This window comes from Parasteatoda tepidariorum, chromosome 8 (assembly GCF_982258835.1).
Source record: "Parasteatoda tepidariorum strain Cologne lab strain chromosome 8, Ptep-v5.0, whole genome shotgun sequence".
NCBI lineage: Eukaryota > Metazoa > Arthropoda > Arachnida > Araneae > Theridiidae > Parasteatoda > Parasteatoda tepidariorum.
In genome coordinates this window covers 80,872,771-80,891,775 of record NC_141762.1, presented here as the reverse complement: position 1 = coordinate 80,891,775, position 19,005 = coordinate 80,872,771, and the positions used below count along the sequence as shown (strand labels likewise).

Sequence of the window (19,005 nt, the reverse complement as noted above, 5' to 3'; positions counted from 1 at the left end):
GTGTATTCGATGGAAATTGCACCTCGACACCACTTATTAGTTTACTTTCAGATTTTTTTTTAAATATTCTGTTCTCAATATTCCGTTTATTATTTTCTCAAAATATGTTGAGTACAAGAATAAGAATTTAAGATATGCATAAACATTTCCTGTATCTCTATTATAATTACCTAATTTCGATTTGGAAAAAAATATATCTTACCCTTCAATAAATTGTGAGCGAAAAATTGCTCGGATAATAAAATATTGCATCAAGGCACGTAAATCAAATATTTTATTTTACCTCAGATTCGATAAATTAAAAACAAAGTAATCGTAACACGGGAGTTAGATAAACCTTGATTAGACGAGTTATAATTAGTTTATTAAATAAAAATCACTTATTTTTTTCTTTATATCGGTCAAAAAACCCTTTGTTAATTGCTGAATATAAATAAATTTGACACTAATAATTTTACAATTTAAGATATGAATTAGTTTTAAACGGAACATGAAATTTACGGAATTAACAATTGCTTATTGTTCATTCTGTAAAGTTTGTATTTTGGAATTGATTTTTATTTTGATCTGTAAAATTATTTGTCATAAATATATTTCTTTTCCATAATTAACTTTGAGATACATGATCAAAACTATTTGATTAAATAAAAATCACTTATTCCTTTGTCAAAAACCTGTGGTTAATTATGGAATAAAAATAAATTTGACAATTCAAGATGAAAATCAGATATAAACAGAATACAGACTTTAAATTATTAACGGTAAGGAAAGATGATAATAAACATAACAAAATCAATGCAATATGTTAAGATGATTCAGATTTTAACTCAAGGTAATAGTAAACATTTTTAAATAAAAAGGTAAAATCACTTACGTTTTACTAGTTTTCTTATGCAGCAGCTTTATTTTGCTTAAATTTGATTTTTAAAATAATATTACAAATGCATCACTGATTCAAATATGCTGAAATAAAGATTATTCTTTGAATTTATTCGATTTTGTATGGTTTTGTGATGTACGAATAAAGACAGCATAATTTATATTTCTTATGCCCGTATATTGCATATTTATTTATTTTTGCTTCAACAAAATTTTTTCGTTCTTCACAAAAAAAAATTTTTTTCATTTCCAACTTCGGCACCTTTTACTGAATAAAATACATCGAGATGAGTAATACGAAATACGATCGTCTGAATATGTTGTCTAGATCAAATATGTGAATGACATGTAAAATAAATCAGGAGACGTGTTTGATAAATAATCTGGGATATAGTCATCTGTAAATAGGCTTAGAAGAACTTTTTAAGCTTATGCTTTGAGATTTTGTTCTTACATAATTTGCAAAATTAAATAAATAAATAAATAGTTAAAACGTATTTTTTTGTGCATGGGCAATATTTAATTTTCTTTTGTTTGATTATAAATCTTAGTTTTAAATTATGAATAGTATATATTCTGTTATTCTTTTATTCCTTAATGTATTTCTTTCTTTTTTATAAGTATGCAGAGAGTGAAATTCTGGTAAAATTACAGTTCTGTATGGTAATGGCATTTCTGGGGAAATAAACATGATTCTGGTTGATAAAACTATATATTGAAAAAATTCTTTTGGTAATTTTTCCGCAACATTAACAACGTTAAACATTTCCCGAAAATTCTGGTTTTTAAACTTATAACTCCTCTTGCCATACAATAAGTAAATTATACAAAACTGTAAAGTAAATTTAACAGAATAAATAGTTTTTATACCATGCTCAATGGTATCATGAAAGAAGTATCAAATTTTACCACAAATTGTTATTTATTACAAATTGTTATTGTATACAAAATCTTTACCAAAGTGCGTCGGTAGAAAATACTGAGCTATTTGGTGTTCAATAGAGTCAGAACACGGTAAATTTCAACATATTCTGGTAATTCTGATCAAAATGTTTTTCTCCGTGCAGTGCACGAAAAACACTATTATAAACAAAGACGTACTAATTGCATGCATTATTCTAGATTAACTGCATTTGGGTTGCAATTCTTTGTTAAAATTGTTTTTCAATATTTTTTCCAAGTTTTAATTTTTCATAATTGGAAACTCTATCAATTAAATTTATAAAAAAATACATTTTGAAATTTTTTCCAATTAACCAGCATTAACAAAGCATTAGTAATAGCATTTTAGTCATAAAGCTACGCTTTAAAAAGCTCTAGCACGCTGTATGTATCATCCGTATAATCCCTTTTATCGTACAATTTTATACCATAATTTTTATAGTGATACTTATTAATTACAGTAATTCACTAATTTTATTGTAAATATTGTCGTACAAAAATTACGATGTATTTTATTTTTTGTTCATTAAAATGTTATGGGAAGAAGAACTGGTATCTTGAGTTCCGGTTCTTTTTTTACAGTAATTTGATCCCGATTATTTTTAACAGCGTATTAAACAAAGCGTTAAAGAATTGTAAATAATTGGATTGGAATATATAATTGTATTATAATATATAATTGCTTTGTAATACATAATTGTATATAATTGTATAATTGCATATAATTGAACATAATTGTATAATTGTATATAATTGTATAATTGTATCTAATTGTATAATTGTATCTAATTGTATAATTGTATCTAATTGTATAATTGTATATAATTCTCAAATCTATTAATTTTTTTTACATCATTAACTAGTAAAAACTAACATATATACTTTTTCTATTGTGTAAAAAATTCTGTTTTCCCCTACAATGATCCTCGTTTCTTCCTTTATTAACAAGAAATAAGTTCAGCACTTCAGAATGTCATATCATATTGTTTTGTCCTTTCAATTAAAATGAGAGCAGAAAATTAAGAATAAAACATATCCACATATTTATATAATTCATAGACGCCTTGTGAAATAGACAGGGAATTTCGTAGAAGTATAATTTCCGAGGAAAAACTAATGATGTCATTAAAATTAGAACCACAGAAAAGATATGTACCTTTTCTGTATCAATTTTCTATAGTTTAAAACAGTAATTATTAAATTAAAAAAGGAATTGTGAAATACTTGCTTTTAACTAGCATTAGTAATAATGTGTTAATCATGAAAGCTAATTAAATAAAACACTAACGAATTGCAAGTAATTGGTGTTTGTTTTATAAAAGAAATCGAATAAAAATATTTCATTTTTATTGAAACTTTTAATTCAGAAAAAAAGAGTTTATAGTGAATAGAATTGGATCGAAATGGAGTTTTGTCAACATTCACCTAAATTTCACGGAAATTTCTAAGGCTCATTATATTTTTTATACTAATTTGTAACTTTTTTGAAATATTTGTGTTCCAATATTTTATTTTCAAGCTTAAAGTACCAACTTTAGCTTCTAGTAGACAATTATTAAGGTTTAAGACATAGTTTTGTTAATCATAGTTTTCTCAAATTCTTAAAACTCCTTCTACATCATTAACTTGTTAACACTAACACATATACTTTTTCAATTGTATGAAACCATCTGTTTTCACCTAGAATGATCCTCATTTCTTTCTTTATTAACGAGAAATAAGTTCAGCACTTCAGGACAGTGTAAGATATTGTTTTATCCTTTCAACTCAAATAAAAACACTCCATGTAAGAAAAAGTAACAATAAAACACCTCCATATATTTATATCGTTCATTGATACCTCGTGAAATCGACAGGAAATTTTGTAGTAGTGGAATTCCAGCTGAGAAACTAACGATGTCATTATAATCAGAATCAGAGAAAGGATTTGTACTATTATTCTGGTTTCTTTTGTTTGATTATTTTTCACTTAGATTTGCTTTTCTTCTTCTTTTTCCTTTCTCAAGTCTCTTGTTACAACAAAATAATAAGCACACTCAAAAAAAAAAAAGGAATTGGAAAATTCTGAAAAAAGAAGGAATTTTATTTTGTTCTGCTGAAATGAAAGAATTGCTTTGCATTTTCTTCGAAAATTGTGTTGAAAAAAATATTCAAGATTTACTCAAATGAATTAGTGATCTATGCATGATGTAGCAGATTGATTTGACGTAAGATGAATTTAATAAACATTTCCAAATTTTTTTTTTTTCAAATAAAATGCATATACGGTTTATACAGGGGTGCTATAATTTAAAATTATTTTTGCCTTTTAACTACTCTTGGTAGGCTTGCGCAAATATTTTATTTCTTTAATTACATTGCAGTATTATCTCCTTACATTGCAGTATTATATCCTTAAAGAAATATTTATTTTTGTGTAGACAAACATGCTGAAAATTCTTTTTATAATTAAGTAACATTCATTATCATAATTCTTTAACTGCTAGACGATATTGTGCATTTAAAACTAAAAAAAATTTTTGATTTATCTTTTATTTTTCAACGGCTATTTAAATGTTAAGTTGAATTTTAATGCTTGTTTCATAGAGCTGTAATAGAGGTAGAGCAAGCGCACCCTTATATCACTCCATCTGTAGTTTTTTTTAAATTTTAAAATTATGTTAAAATTATAAAGTTTTTCACCTAATTTTCACTAGTAAAGCAAACTTCCATATTTACAATTGAAGTTAAGAATCAATTTTTATCTCTTTTCAAAATTCAGAATTACGTTACTTTTCTTAAAACTTATTTAGAAATTCCGCCAATTTTTTTTTTCAATTTTTAAAAAAAAACTACAATTATTTCCTTTCTTTTTCATTTTTTTCAATTCCTTTTCCAAATTCTTTTCTTATTCACTATTATTCCATTCACGATACATCTTGAGAATATATTGAAATTATCATTAATATGATGATACAATTTACAATATCATGCGAAAATCAAAACATCATCCATCCAGATTGAAAAGACTACTGGCAAAAAAATTATATGCGTAATGTGTGCTTGGGTTTCGGGTTGTTGCATAGATAAAAAGTTGTTTAATTTTATGACATTGTTGTAAGTTTCAATTCCAAATTATTAATAATAAAAAAGAAAGAAATAGTAAATATTGTTTATTTTTTATTTTAGGTCAACAAGTCAGCAAAAGCAATGCAAGAGGTGGAATAGGAAGACGAAGGAAAGCCTTAGCTCCTACACGGCAACATTTTTATGTTAATAATTGGGGTATGTTAAACTTTTTAATTTTAAATAAATTATAGATTAAAATTAACTATATATACTATTGCTGACCTTAAATATCAAAGAAATGGTGTTTTCTTTACTTGCAATAATATTCTAGTGACTAGAATACAATTATTTACTTGAAAGAAAAATTAAGGGTAAAAAATGCAGGTCCTATCAGAATTCTTACCAAATCAAGATATAATGGACAATAAAATTTTCAAGCCCTTATTTATGTATTTCTTTGCAGTATTAAATGCACACTATCTTAATTATTTTCACAAAATGTATGTTTTCAACGAAAAAAAAAAGCATTTATAGATCTAGACGAATAAAGCCTTTTTAAATAATGTAATGTTTAATAAAGAATCGGAATTCAAACTTTCACCCTTTCGGTCAAAGGAAATAGCAAAATTTAATTTCATTTAAGCAGTTTCAAAATACGTAAAGGACATTTTTTAATAATTTAACTTCAAACTTTAAAATATAAATTTCCTCAAATATAAAATTAAAAAAAAAAAAAATATGCACATTAAAATTTTAATAGAATTTTTTTGTTGTTTATGCTTCTAAACTTATTTCTCATTATTAGGAATGCCACTCCTTATTTTATAATTTATGATAATTCTACAAAACTTTAAATTCTTATTCAAATTCAATTCGAGGAATGTTATGACTGTTAGTTAAAATTGATTTTAAAACTATTAGTGCATCACCATTCATATTAAGAAAAGTTCCTTATGTTTGCATTTAATATGCTTTTCTACACGGGGGATAATCATTGTTGTTTATGATCTTCTTAAATATTTAAAATTTAAAAAATCGTTTATTCAAATATTTATATTAATTTTCTTCTCATTATTCAGCTCTTTTAAAAAGTTACTTTACTATATTCATTTTTATATATTAATATTTTGATAGTAATTACTTAATGTTGTATAAAATTTAAAAATCAAATATAATGTACAGATTAATTCTGCAATATTAGTTTAAAGTAAATATCTAAGCAATAAATAAATAGCGCATTGCTTTTGAAAACAAAGAAAAACAGACTTTTAAGTTTAAAAAAATTAATGGCTGATTTTTTTTCGAATATCTAAAACAAAATCTATTATCCCTTGAGATCAAGAGTGTTTCCTTTAAATAATAGGCTCGCAATAAAAAAAAACTTTAAATGCTTTAACCTTTCGAATTATAAAGGGGAAGGTTTTTGTTGAATTTATACAAATATTTGATCTTGCTTACTTCGGCGGAAGAAGAGATTTCAAATATGGTATTAGATTTGATCCGAAAACTACAGATTTCCTTAAAATGGCGTTTTGGGTTCATTTTCAGTCCAGTTTTTTAAAAAAATTTTAAAAACGTTAAACGTTAAAATGTTACATGGGGTCGTATAAATACTGCGACAAATTTCTAGAAAAGTTAGAACGTATTAAAATTAAAATTGCGTTAGAATCCATTGGAACCTATACGTAGGAGATCTTTTCTGTTCAGAAGTTCACAAAGAAAAAGTTTATAATAGGAAAGGTCTCAAGCGGCGTATAACGACTTTTCTGGGTATGGTTTCCTGTGCACTTTTAATCCTAATCATGTGCCATAACTAACTTAAGTTTGTCGCAAGATTTTTGCGACCCATGTTATATGTGTTTTTTAAACCCTTATATTTCGAATAAAAATATTATTTAAAAAACATCTGTTGATATAGGAGAGAAACCAATTATAAATTTGAAATCAGCGATATAAAAGTATCTACGATCTGTTAAAAAATATCATACAGCAGAAAAAATGTTTTCTAGTGTTCTGATAAAATTTTTAAGATATAAAAATCACGATAGAATATGATGAGTTTTTAAACGTATTTTGACACAAAATTGAAAAAATATCTATAGTTTAAAAAACTGTAGCTTGCAGAGAGAAACCTAGTACAGATTTTAAATCTGAGATACAAAAATGTCTACGATATATTAAAAAACATCTCGCAACGCAAAAAAAAGGGATAACATATTTCATGATAACATTTTGGTAATATAAACATTATGATAAAATATTATGAGTTCTTAACCGCTTCCCTGAATATTCCGAATTAACTCGGGTATGCATACATTGCAAATATTTGTTATCCCGAGAAAACTAGGGCATAGCAAAATTGTCAGTTTGTTTTGTTTTATCACGTTTTTACTTGTTCAAAAGAGGGAAAAAAAATCTGCTGTAATTGAAAGTTTGCCAAATTCTGTTTGGGAGTTCTGCTGTTGGATTATGGGACTGCACACATGTTTTGTGCGATTATATATACGATAGCCGCTGATATAATAAAAGAGTAAAAAAGATATAATAAAAGAGTAAAAAAAAAGGACGTTCGTTTAAGAAAGTTAAAAATTGATTTTTCCGATTATGAAGATTTAGACATTTAAAGAGACTAATACCTATTTAACTTTTTTTCATTTTTACTTTTTTCATTGGTTTAGTATCCCGTAATAACTCGGGGTATGAAACCAATAGTAAATTAAATGCTTTTTCCACATAAAACATTTAAAATTTCATCTTAAAACTTGCATATTAAGTTTTGTTTTAGTTCATTGTATTTATTAAAAAAATTTTAAAAAAATATGCTGATTTTTCTATTTTTTTTCTTCAAAAATAATTGGTAAAGGAACTAGTTAAACACAGAATGCGAAAACCAGTTCAGTTAAAAAATATGTCAAATATAAATTTATTTTTATATAAACAATAAGACACAGGCATTATTAATTGCCAGAGGAAATTAAACTCTTAATTTTCAGTTCCCAGATCATCGATATCATAAAAGTCTCATTTCATAAGCATTCTGAATATGATCGCACAAACTTAACGTCTGGGAATCGAAATGAAACAGGAGTGGTCGGTTTCTAATTGTTTCGATATCTCAAAATAGCTGCTTACTCAGAAGCGGCTTTTACGTTTGCTCCGAGGCTTTTAAGAATCTGGAAGGGGGAGCGTAAGATATTGCCGGTCCCTTTGCCTCAGAAAAGCCCTGGCTTCAGCAAAATTTCTAACAAGACAGAGAGTTTAGGTCGCGCTCACTTGTATATTTCTCTGTGTGCATATATGAGTGTCCGGGACTCTCCGGTACGTGACTCCGGCCTTAACTAGACCGGCGGATGGTCCGGTCAGATGAAAGGCACGGAGACCGACTTCGCAATTAGGGAGAGACTTGGTTTAGATCAGAGAAATAGTTTCACAATCACCGCGAAAGCAAATTATAAAGGGGGGGGGGGGGCGTTTGTCAGATCGTTTGGATCAACAAGGCAGGAGCTGTATTTCATCCCTCCCTAACACTGTCAAATCCGAGAAAGGTTATAACAGAAAGGGTAGATTCAATCAAGAGAAATCGCTTTAGGATGAATTACTTTGGTAAATTGATTTACATGCCTCAGTTTTGACAAAATTGCCTATAGCTCTTTGCGTGCATCAGTAACAGACTTCACATATTATGAAATTATATATTATACAACAATCGAAACAGTATAGGAAAATAAAACTACCTCTTAAGTTTCAAAAATTGTCTTAGAAATATATAGAACTTGTTTTTAAGATGTACTCAAATATTTCTTGAATGTATATAATTACCTATTGATAATTAAGTTCACTGTTAACTGTATTAATTGGAACTAAATAATGGAGCTTTTATTTGAATTAATCTGGATAGGCTGATCAACAAATTTTGATTTATATAAAGTCGTCAATTAGGAGTATGACATATGTAATTATGAGAGAACCGTTTTCTAAAACAAATATGAAATATAACTTTTTTTATCATCTCACATTCTAAGATAACACACATATAAAAAATTATGTAAAGTAACCATATCGACTGGATAAGGCCTTTACCAGTCGATATGGTTACTTTACATAATTTTTTATATGTGTGTTATCTTAGAATGAATTGTGTGTTATCTCATATGTGTGTTATCTCATAATTAATTGTATATATGTGCAATTGTGTATATGTGTGTTATCTCATAATTAATTATTGTTTGTATTGACTAGTAAAATAAAACAATAATTCTAGTAATTATACCAAAATCTACTATATTTAAACCAATCATTTCGTAATTTTCCGCTCGGTATGATAACGGTTTACAAGAAATTCTAGTTTTCGAAATTGTAGGTCTTATTACGATACATTCAGCAAAAATGCAAAACTGAAAAGTAATTTTCATCAGATTTTCATGCCATGTTCTTAAGTATCATGATAAAAATGCCACACTGTTTATTTAAATTTATCATTTAATTTATAATTTTTGCCGTTTATTTGGGAAATTTTCTTTTGACATATATGCATTTCACCAAACTGAACAGTAATAGACTATTCTGACTTTTATGGTTCAAATGGCAGTTAAATTAAAGGATTCATAGGAGTTGGATAAATATATTTCCTAATATAATTCTTAATTTAAACAAGGGGTAGAGAACATAAATGATCGACTTAAATGTTCAATTAATGTGTTTTCAGGATACTTAGATACATCAATCTATGGTGTCTTTTTATAATTTTTTTGTGGAATATTTGAAATATATTTACTCACGTACTGAATTGCATTGTAATACAAAGAATGACTTGAAACTCTCTTTAATTTTAAAAAGTGATTGCGCAAGAATGTGCATCCAGAGTTACAGCAGTTTTAAATCTCACTACATACACGCTTCAAAGTGGTTAGCGAAACGGGTAAATCAGACGGCATTGAAAATCTCTAGAACATATTGTAAGTAAAACAACCAGACATTACAGGACGTGAGGTGAATTCCGCACGTGGCTAGCACCGACCACAGTGCTGATTAAAAATATCCTCTGTAGTAAACGAATCTCGAGTTAGAGTCCCCTTACCGTCAGGCTAATCTTTGGAGGATTTTGTGGTTTTTTCCCCACGTAACGCAAATGCTGGCTTATTTCATTAAGTAAGTCCTACACGAAGGCAAGTTTCTTCTAATACTTGATCCAGGAGTCCCCTTGTCTTCTGTATTGGGTTCAAAACCAAAAGGCTACGGAGTCTGCTCAACGAGACTGATAAAATAAAATAAAATGAAACGTAGAAGTAGCAAGCTCCAAATCGTTGCGCCGTCTTTGTCATTTTCGTGCTGTTCTTCAAGTTAAATAGAGACAAGCGATTATATGTATTAGGCACATTAGCGTGCATTTGTATATACACATAATTTATTTTTAGGCCTTTCTTTTACATTGCGTTTGGTGGAAAGAGGAGACTGCTCTGCCCGGGTGGCTCTTATAAAACAATAATTAAAATATAGACATTGCTACTCCAAATATTTGTTTATTGTTAGATTTCCATGTGACGACTTGCGTGCTTATTACAAATTACCGTTTATGATGCCCCAATAAAGTTGAAGAACAAATAGCTCAAGTTAAATAAAAACCCTGAAAAGATATAGCTTTTGTAGCAGGTTCGAATCCATCCTCATCCCTAGATATATTTTTGTGATGTCTTTCTTTATCCTATCCCAGAAGTCATGTTAAATTTTACAATGATCTGGTAATTTCGACTACATATTTTTTTCCGTGCTGCAGTGCAAGCAATTTTCATTATTTTCATCCCTCAAAATGTTTAAACAAAGTTCTAATAGCATCTGTATATGAATTAAATGTAATATAATTGGTGTAAAAAAAACGGTTATGGGAAGGGTTTCATGTAACTTCCTTTCACATTTTTTTCCGTAATGCAGTACAAACAATTTTCATTATTTTCATCCCTCAAAATTTTTAAACAAAGTTCTAATAGCATCTGTATATGAATTAAATGTAATATAATTGGTGTAAAAAAAAAACGGTTAAGGGAAGGGTTTCATGTAACTTCCCTTCACATTTTTTTCAGGTTTAGGATCAGCGATTGTAGTAGTGCCTATTATATCATATTACAAATAGCATGTTTAGAAGTCTAATTTTTTGGAACTTTATGGGAAACCTGTTCTCTAATTAGAATCTACTTGCCACCCACATTGAGACTGTGCCAATGAGTTTCTTTTCAAGGTCACCTAGAGACACAAAGGTTGGAGAAGTGCAGCATAGTTCCTAAAGTATCAGGAGAATTCCACAATCCGTTAAATCGGAGCTGTACTATATATATATATATAGTATATATATATATATATATATATAGCAGGAATATCTGGCTTAAGGAGAGATGCGTGAGAAAGTTGTACAGCACTTAATGAAACATTTGATTGAATTTTCCATCTCGCGATAAACATGGAAATAATTTAAAGTGCTTTAGCTGCCTACTATACAGAAATATCCCGGATTTCCTCCTACAGTGGTTTCTGTATTTTAATGATTGCAGGATAGATATTAAATTTAATGCATAAAAAAATTTGAAAATCTGAAATTTAATACATAAAAAAATTCGACAATATTGTGGCCGTCTTTCGAAAATAGTAATTGAAATCACCGTGTTTCCGCGTGGGCAAAGCAGCGGGGAACAGTCAGACGTTGAGAAAAGTGGCTATAATAATATTTAAAAATAAGTAAGGCACGAGAAATGGAATTGGATTTAACTGCAGTTGTACTTGGTAACTAATGAAGTTTACATATTGTACAAGATGATTTTAAAAGGTTAAAGCTGGTTTCCAAAGTAGTATTATGCTTAATTACTAATTAATTTAGATAAAATCAATGTCGAAAAGATATTATTAAATCTATAATTTTTAAGATGCATTTACCCAACATAATGTTACTTATTATAAACCAAAATTTCTGATTAAAATGAGTTTAGCATTTTTCCAGAGAAAATAAAATAAAAAAAAAATTTTTTTTTAAATTTTTTTTTTCTCTTTATTTTTTTTTCTTCAGATTTTGTTTAATATGTTGATTAATATTTAAGAAACACCCTCTAGAATTTTTTTATAACAGAACAATATTAATTTATTTATCTTAAAACATTTAGCAAATATCTAAATAGATATTCTCTGAAATGAACTAGTACTAATGAAGTACAAAAAATATTTTTAATCACTGTAACAAACATGAAATAAAGATGAAAGAAAGTTTACAAAACTCTTATAAATAATAAGTAAAAATCTTTGAAATATTTGCAATGTTTGAGTTTGCTTTATCTTCATTTACTTTCAATTTACATCTTCATTTTTCTATCGTAAATAAACACAGACATTGATTTAATTTACTTCAACTTATATTCAATTACAAGAGTTCATTATAAAATCATTTCTAAGCAGATTATTGTGATCTGTAAATTCTGTAAATAAAAAAAAAAGTGAAATTATTATTTACATTTTAATCAGGAAAAATAAGTACTAAAATACTCTTAATTATTGTTAATTGTTTTTATAACATATTGTTTTAATAGTAGGATATTATCAATATTTTTATAAAGATTATATCACATCAAATAAAAATTTGATTTCCAAAAAATGAGGTGACGTTTTAAAAATCTACTTTTCTGAAAAATGTAGCCTTACCTTTTTCAAGAACTAAATACCTTCTTAGGACTTAAATTATTCATTTAAGCATATTACTCGGAACGTCATATCTACAACTTAATTCTACTTTTACATTTCCCAAATATGAATTTTTCCTACTTTAAAAGAAAGGAAGGTTTACTGCATACATAGAATAAAATATTCATATCTCTTATACTCAAGTATTCACTTATTTCAAGTAAAGAAGGTATTCCAAAATTTAATTTCTTCTTTGAAATTTGTTGCTGTTTTATTATTTATTGTTCACAGCATTTTTTATACCTCAAGTGTGCAGAATTTCTGCGAAAAATTATTATTTCCTTAAGACTTTCCTCTAATATGGAAGTGTTAATTATTGCTTATATATCTTAAACAATGTTTACTTCCTTCGTTTTTATAAGCAATAAATTTCAATATTTCTTTTTCGAACGTAAATAGGGAATTTCAAAAAAAAAGAAAAAAAACTTATTTATTTCTAACCATTTTAAACATATTTTATTTGTCCCTAAACAATTTTTTTTCTTGAATTTTGAAGTGCTTAGCTAGTTTTTAAAATTATCCCAAGTTAAAATTGTCTTTGAAATTTTTAATTAAGAAATAAACTATTACTATGTTTTTATCAGAGTTTCTAATTGCATTTGTAGAAAATAAGAAAGTGCATAACAAATAGTGGATTTTCTAAAAACTCCTTTAAATCTTTTCTAAAATCATTCAAAGATGAACATTGTTTATCCGTAGCAAATTATTAATTTATTTATATAGTTACTCTTATAAATAAAAAAAACCTTTTGTTAAATGATTTTCTTATAATTCAAATTGATAAAAATTTATTAGTTTTAATTATTTCTTAATTTTTTAACTAAATACAATAAAATATTTAATCTTAATGTTAAATATTTTTCGTTTATTCAATTATTTTGAATTCCTAAAGTCAATGTTCTAAGTGAATTTTTATCTGCATTCATTTTCCTTTTATATGCAAAAATAGAATTTATGATCATTGTATTTTTTTAAATCTCACTGTTTCGATTGAATTCACAGACATCCGAGGGAAATCAAAATAGTCTTTTAACTGTTAAAAACGTTTATTCGGTAGAGAATACATTTCTAAAATGAAAATTACAAATATAAATTAAAATTGCAAATTTTAACACTTACTAAACATTTACAAATACTTAACAGTTACAAATTTAAGAAAAAACCGTTGCAGAAATATCTTCAAGAATTCTTTTATTTCTTCTTCTAGTATTTTTTTCAAGCATTCTATACCGAATGTCTTATAGTGATCAAATTAATATGCAGCATCGGAATAGTTTTTTTAAAAATGAAGTCAAGAATGTTTAAGTTCCATGAAAAGCATAAAAACAAATTTGATTGTTCCATAGACCTTAGAGCTGTTTCTAGCAATACCCTTCAGAAATATTTTTGTCGTTCTTCCAGTAATAAATAGGACTTCAGCGCTATAAAAACCGCCTTATCAGTTGAACTTCTGAAGCATTTTTCTTATTTATCTCGTCCTTAAGCATAGATTATGTACGCTTAATGTATTTTTTTTTATTTCAAACTTTTTCTTTACCACTTTCATTTTTAACAAAGCATTTGCTTTTAATCACCAAAAGCTAATTATTTCATTATCTGTCTGTTACAGTGTTTATATTCTGAACAGAAAAAGAAAGGTATGTTCAAAACTATCAGGATGTGGTAAAATTTATTGTGCTTTTGCATCAATAAATCTCCCGATAATTTGTACCGAATTGCTCCGGAATTGATTTTGGTAAAATGAACAATAAAATACAGCTTAGAAATATGCTATAAAATTTGGTAATTTTACCCTGATACCTTAAAGCATGACATAAGAACAGATTATTCGGCTTAATTGCTTATGTTCTGTATTTTTTCGCTAAATGTGTGGTAATTAAAACCGTAATTCTGAAAACCATATTTTTTTCGGTAATCCATTACCATATGAATAGAAAAATCCTCCAATGAATGATTTAAATACAGTAAAATTAAATTTTATTAACATTTAAGTGATATTGTACCAGAAATGTCATTTATATGCAGTGCGGTAAATTTAACGAAATTATTTTTTGTTATATAGGTTCATGTACTTCTACACGAGCTTTTTATTTTAGTTTGCATCGTTAATATTATTATTTTCTAATTAAGCATAACATAAATGTAGGATATACTTGCTTTAATTACTCATTTTGATATTTTCGACTTATTAAGTTTTTAACCGTCACGCAATCAAAACTTTCGTATTATGTTTGCATCGTTATAAATTTTCAACAGTTGGGGCTGTAAAGCGTTTGAATAAATCTGTACTTCTTCATTATTCTGCCCGGTTTATTATAATTTATTAAAGCATTTTCTGCAATTTTCTAATTATTACTGTAGTATATTCCGCATGAAATTCTTTTTGGTTTTCTCTTTACTATGCTTATTATTCTTACTTTACTTTTAATTCTCATTATTATTAACTTACTTATTTTTGAATTCCGATTGCACCAAAAACATTACCCTTTGCCAAACAATCATTTTAAAATAAATATTCTTTTTTAAAAAATAATTATTTAAATTTTTCAAGTTAATCACATTTTACTGCATTGTTATTAACTCGTTTTCGTGTCTATCAACGAAGGGATCTTTTGTTGAAAACTTTGAACATTTTTAGTTAGATGGATTTCCTCAAATTCCAACTATAGATTTGTACCTGATGACAATGCAATGCTTGAGATTTGAATTGAACCTCGGATAATGGTTTAGAGTCCCCTTGCCGTCAGGCTAACCGGAAGTTTTCGAGGATTTCTATGCCATGCAACGCAAATGCGGATTATATCCCACCAAAGGTCCTCGACGAAAGCAAATATCTGGCAATGCTTGATCCAAGTGTTCCCATGTCTTCTGGATAGGGTTCAAAACTACAAGGCTACGGTGTTGAACATTAGTAGTCGTAAACCTAAAATTGGGTCAGCTGTTTAAACGACGGTTTTACAATAAAAGTATATATTAAATTTTTTTTTACACATTTAGAGAAAATTTTTCCGCGAAATAGAATTTATCATCAAACGGAATTTTAGTATTTTTCAGAATAGCTATTTTCGTAAATTAGCAAAAGCTCTATGTATATTGCCAGCACATGCTAAAATTGCTTCCTGAATCATACAACCAGTTTTTGAATAATTTTCTGCTGTCAGAAAAAGACGTAAACAAACTATTAGATATAGTATATAATTTAAAAAAATGAAATGAATTTTAAAAAAAATAGTAAAAAGCTCAATATTTTTATCAAGTGCATTAAAAAAGTAAAAAAAAAAAATATTATGTTTTTGTTTTATTTTTTTTAATTTTTACTAAAAATAGAAAAAGTAGGGAGTATTCGATTCGTAATTTGTCTTTTCGTAAGGGAATCTCTTTTCTTCTCAACCAGTAACTCGAAAAAAAATCATAAAATTATAAAAATTTAAAAATTTATAAAAATTAAAAAATTTATAAAAATTTAAAAATTTATAAAAATGTGAAAATTTATAAAAATTTATGAAAATTTATGAAATTATAAAAATTTATGAAAACAAAATATATATATTTTTTAATCTGCTTGAAAAAAATAGTTCCTTAAATACTTACTTTAATTTATCATATGATACTAATTTTCAAACGATTATTTTTATCCGGTTACAACATATATTTGGAACTGATATTTTTGCAACTAATTACACACAGTTCCGTTTCGGTTATATACGTTATTTCAGCATTCAAACATAAGTAATTATTTTGAGCTCCCATTCTCTGGAAAAGATTTTTTTTCATCAAAATCGATACTTTCTATTTAAAGCAACACTCATAAATGTGAACCGCAAGAACCCCTTTTCCCTCAAAAGCTCCACTAATTGCCCAAGATTCAATTTTACGGTAATCTCATACCTACTCTTGTACAGTAGCGGTCTTTGCCCCGGTGCAGGTAACGGGCCTTCATTAATGCCTAGCATCTCCGGTAACATCCGGTAATCTAATACGGTATTAGTCAGATGAATATTGATCCGGACTTGAGAGTTAGGTTTGGAAGCATTAAAGACATTCATTTAGAGCTACCCCATCTGCTATTTTGGTTGAGCTTCAAATGGACAAAAAATGATATTAAAATAAGATGAGGCTTAAAGAAGATGTTGATTTTTTTTTTGAAAGACTTCATATTGGGCAGGATCAGTTTATGACTGTTTCCTAAATTTCTATCTCTTAATTGCAAACGTGAGTCAGAAAGGATTTTCTTTCAATTTCGAAATAGATTTTTTTTGTACTTCCAAATTTCAAGTTACACGTTTTGGCAAGCTTATGTTTCATAAAAAGGAAAACTATTTAATTTTAAAGAGTGCATGCGAATTACATTATATGTGATCAAAATGTATAATGTAGATTTCCAGATACAATTATAAATCCGATATAAGTCATTTTAACTATATAAATAGTTCAGAAGATACTGATAATGACTCAGACGCTAAGTATGCGTTTAATTCTAACGTTTACTCATTGTTGCAAGAAAATAGTAAATGAAAACTAATTTGAATTCCTAAATTTCTACTTATAAATTGCAAATGTGAGTCTGTAAAGCATTTTCTTTCAAATTAAAAGTTAGATTTATTTAATTCAAAATGTAAAATACATGAATTTTCAGGCACCATTAGAAGTACGATATAAGTCATTTGAACTATATAAATAGAATAAAAAATACTTATAATAATTCGACCATATAGATCCGAGGGGAACTTAAATAGTATTCCAATTGTATTTCTTATGTTACCTTTGTTATTTTTTTATATAGTTTCATGCGTTTTTTCTCTTTTTTTAATTTCTATTTTAAATTTATTGTATTACCTTTCTCTGTCGCCTGGAAAAGATTTTCCTCTTGGCGACGAATATATATTCTTTGTATTCATGTGTTTGTTTTCGTTCTCAAGAAAGTTTTTTGTTTGCTTAAAAAAAAACAAATTTTACTGTGACCGAAATCAAGAACGCCTGTGAATGTTCGAAATATTAGTTGATATTATTATATTTATTCGATATTTTAATATATGAGGGAGATAGATAAGGAGAAACAGCAGTGTTCAGAGTTAACTGCATACTGGGCAGTGGCACTTGACCTTGAAATAAACTTTGATGTAGGGCATACCGAGCAAATTTATACTAGATAGAGGTACTTAACTCGACCTAGTATATATTAATCGATGTTGTTATTGTCCTTATCCATATTTATGTAATTATAGTGATTGAGGAATTTCACTGAAAAAATTAGAATAGCAATAATTTGTTATGTAATATGTTCCGGAAAAAATGAATTTTATAGTAAATAGGTAAAAGAGCCCTGAGTGCTTCGAATTTTTACCGTAATTTGACTCCAAAATTTTTACAGTGTGCTTTATCTGCATTATCTTTAAAAAATATTACATAAATACATTGTGAAAAATCTGCTAGCAATTTTGCTGTTATTCTTAAACTTATTTCTCTGTCAAAAAATATCTAGATTTAAAGGACCCGACATTTTAACTGACGAAGAAATCAGATTAAAAATATTACGCATCTATATTTCTAACTATTAAGGCACACAGACAAAATTTAATATCGACATTTAATTTAACTACATTTAATTGCTGTAAAATGAAACTGGGCAGTTTTTGCTTAATCATAATCTATATTTGATTCTTAAAAAAAAAACGTCTAAAACGTTTTCATCCATAGTTAGTATCTAATAATAACTTTAGATATATTTATTGTATGTCCCCGACCCGCCCATCTATGGGCATACGGGAGAGGCATTAAAAACACAAAATACAAAAAATTCAAAATTTACAATTTAAGTGGACGGATGGCAACAGGCCATCAGATACAAAATTTACAATGCACAGGAAAGATAAAAAACAATGCATAGCGATAAAGTAAGTAAAAACTGGTTGTGTTTTGAGCAAGAGACAGCCGAATCAAAAGATCCTTATATTAGGTCTACAGACCCTTATTATGGCCGTTCCTCGCCGCTATAAGAAGCACCCAAAACATTCACAAGAAATAAAACATTGGCAATACACAGCCAAAAAGGGAAAGTTAAAAATATATAACAACGACAAGTTAAAAGAGCGATAACAAGCCAAAAGGGGTACAAAGTGATCAAGATAGTTAAAACCATGAATCAATAGGGACTCATGAAATAAAACCAACCAGTGGTAATACAAATATAATTAAATAGGTTCGTCATTTTTTTATTGAAAACAAAATAAACATGATTATTTTATGCCAATCGTGAAAGATATTTAGCGAAAAATGCAACGTTTGAGAAGGCTGTTTAACTCCTGATTGAAAATCTTATCTATTACAAGCAATTTTAAATGCGAAAGAAAAATCTAAACTGCCATGCATAAATAAACATCTGTATTTCTTGGCAGAAAACACAAATGCATGCATTTGGCT

The 19,005-nt window shown here is 27.5% G+C and overlaps 1 protein-coding gene across 1 annotated transcript in view; it reads left to right on the top strand.

Annotated features, from left to right (window-relative positions):
- Positions 1-19,005, top strand: part of LOC107444984 (lachesin) — a 186,174-nt gene that overhangs the window by 52,657 nt on the left and 114,512 nt on the right. Inside the window, exon 2 of the mRNA XM_016059278.4 lies at positions 4,990-5,085. Coding sequence (XP_015914764.1) covers positions 4,990-5,085 — 96 coding nt within the window. The remainder of the gene's footprint in view (positions 1-4,989; positions 5,086-19,005) is intronic.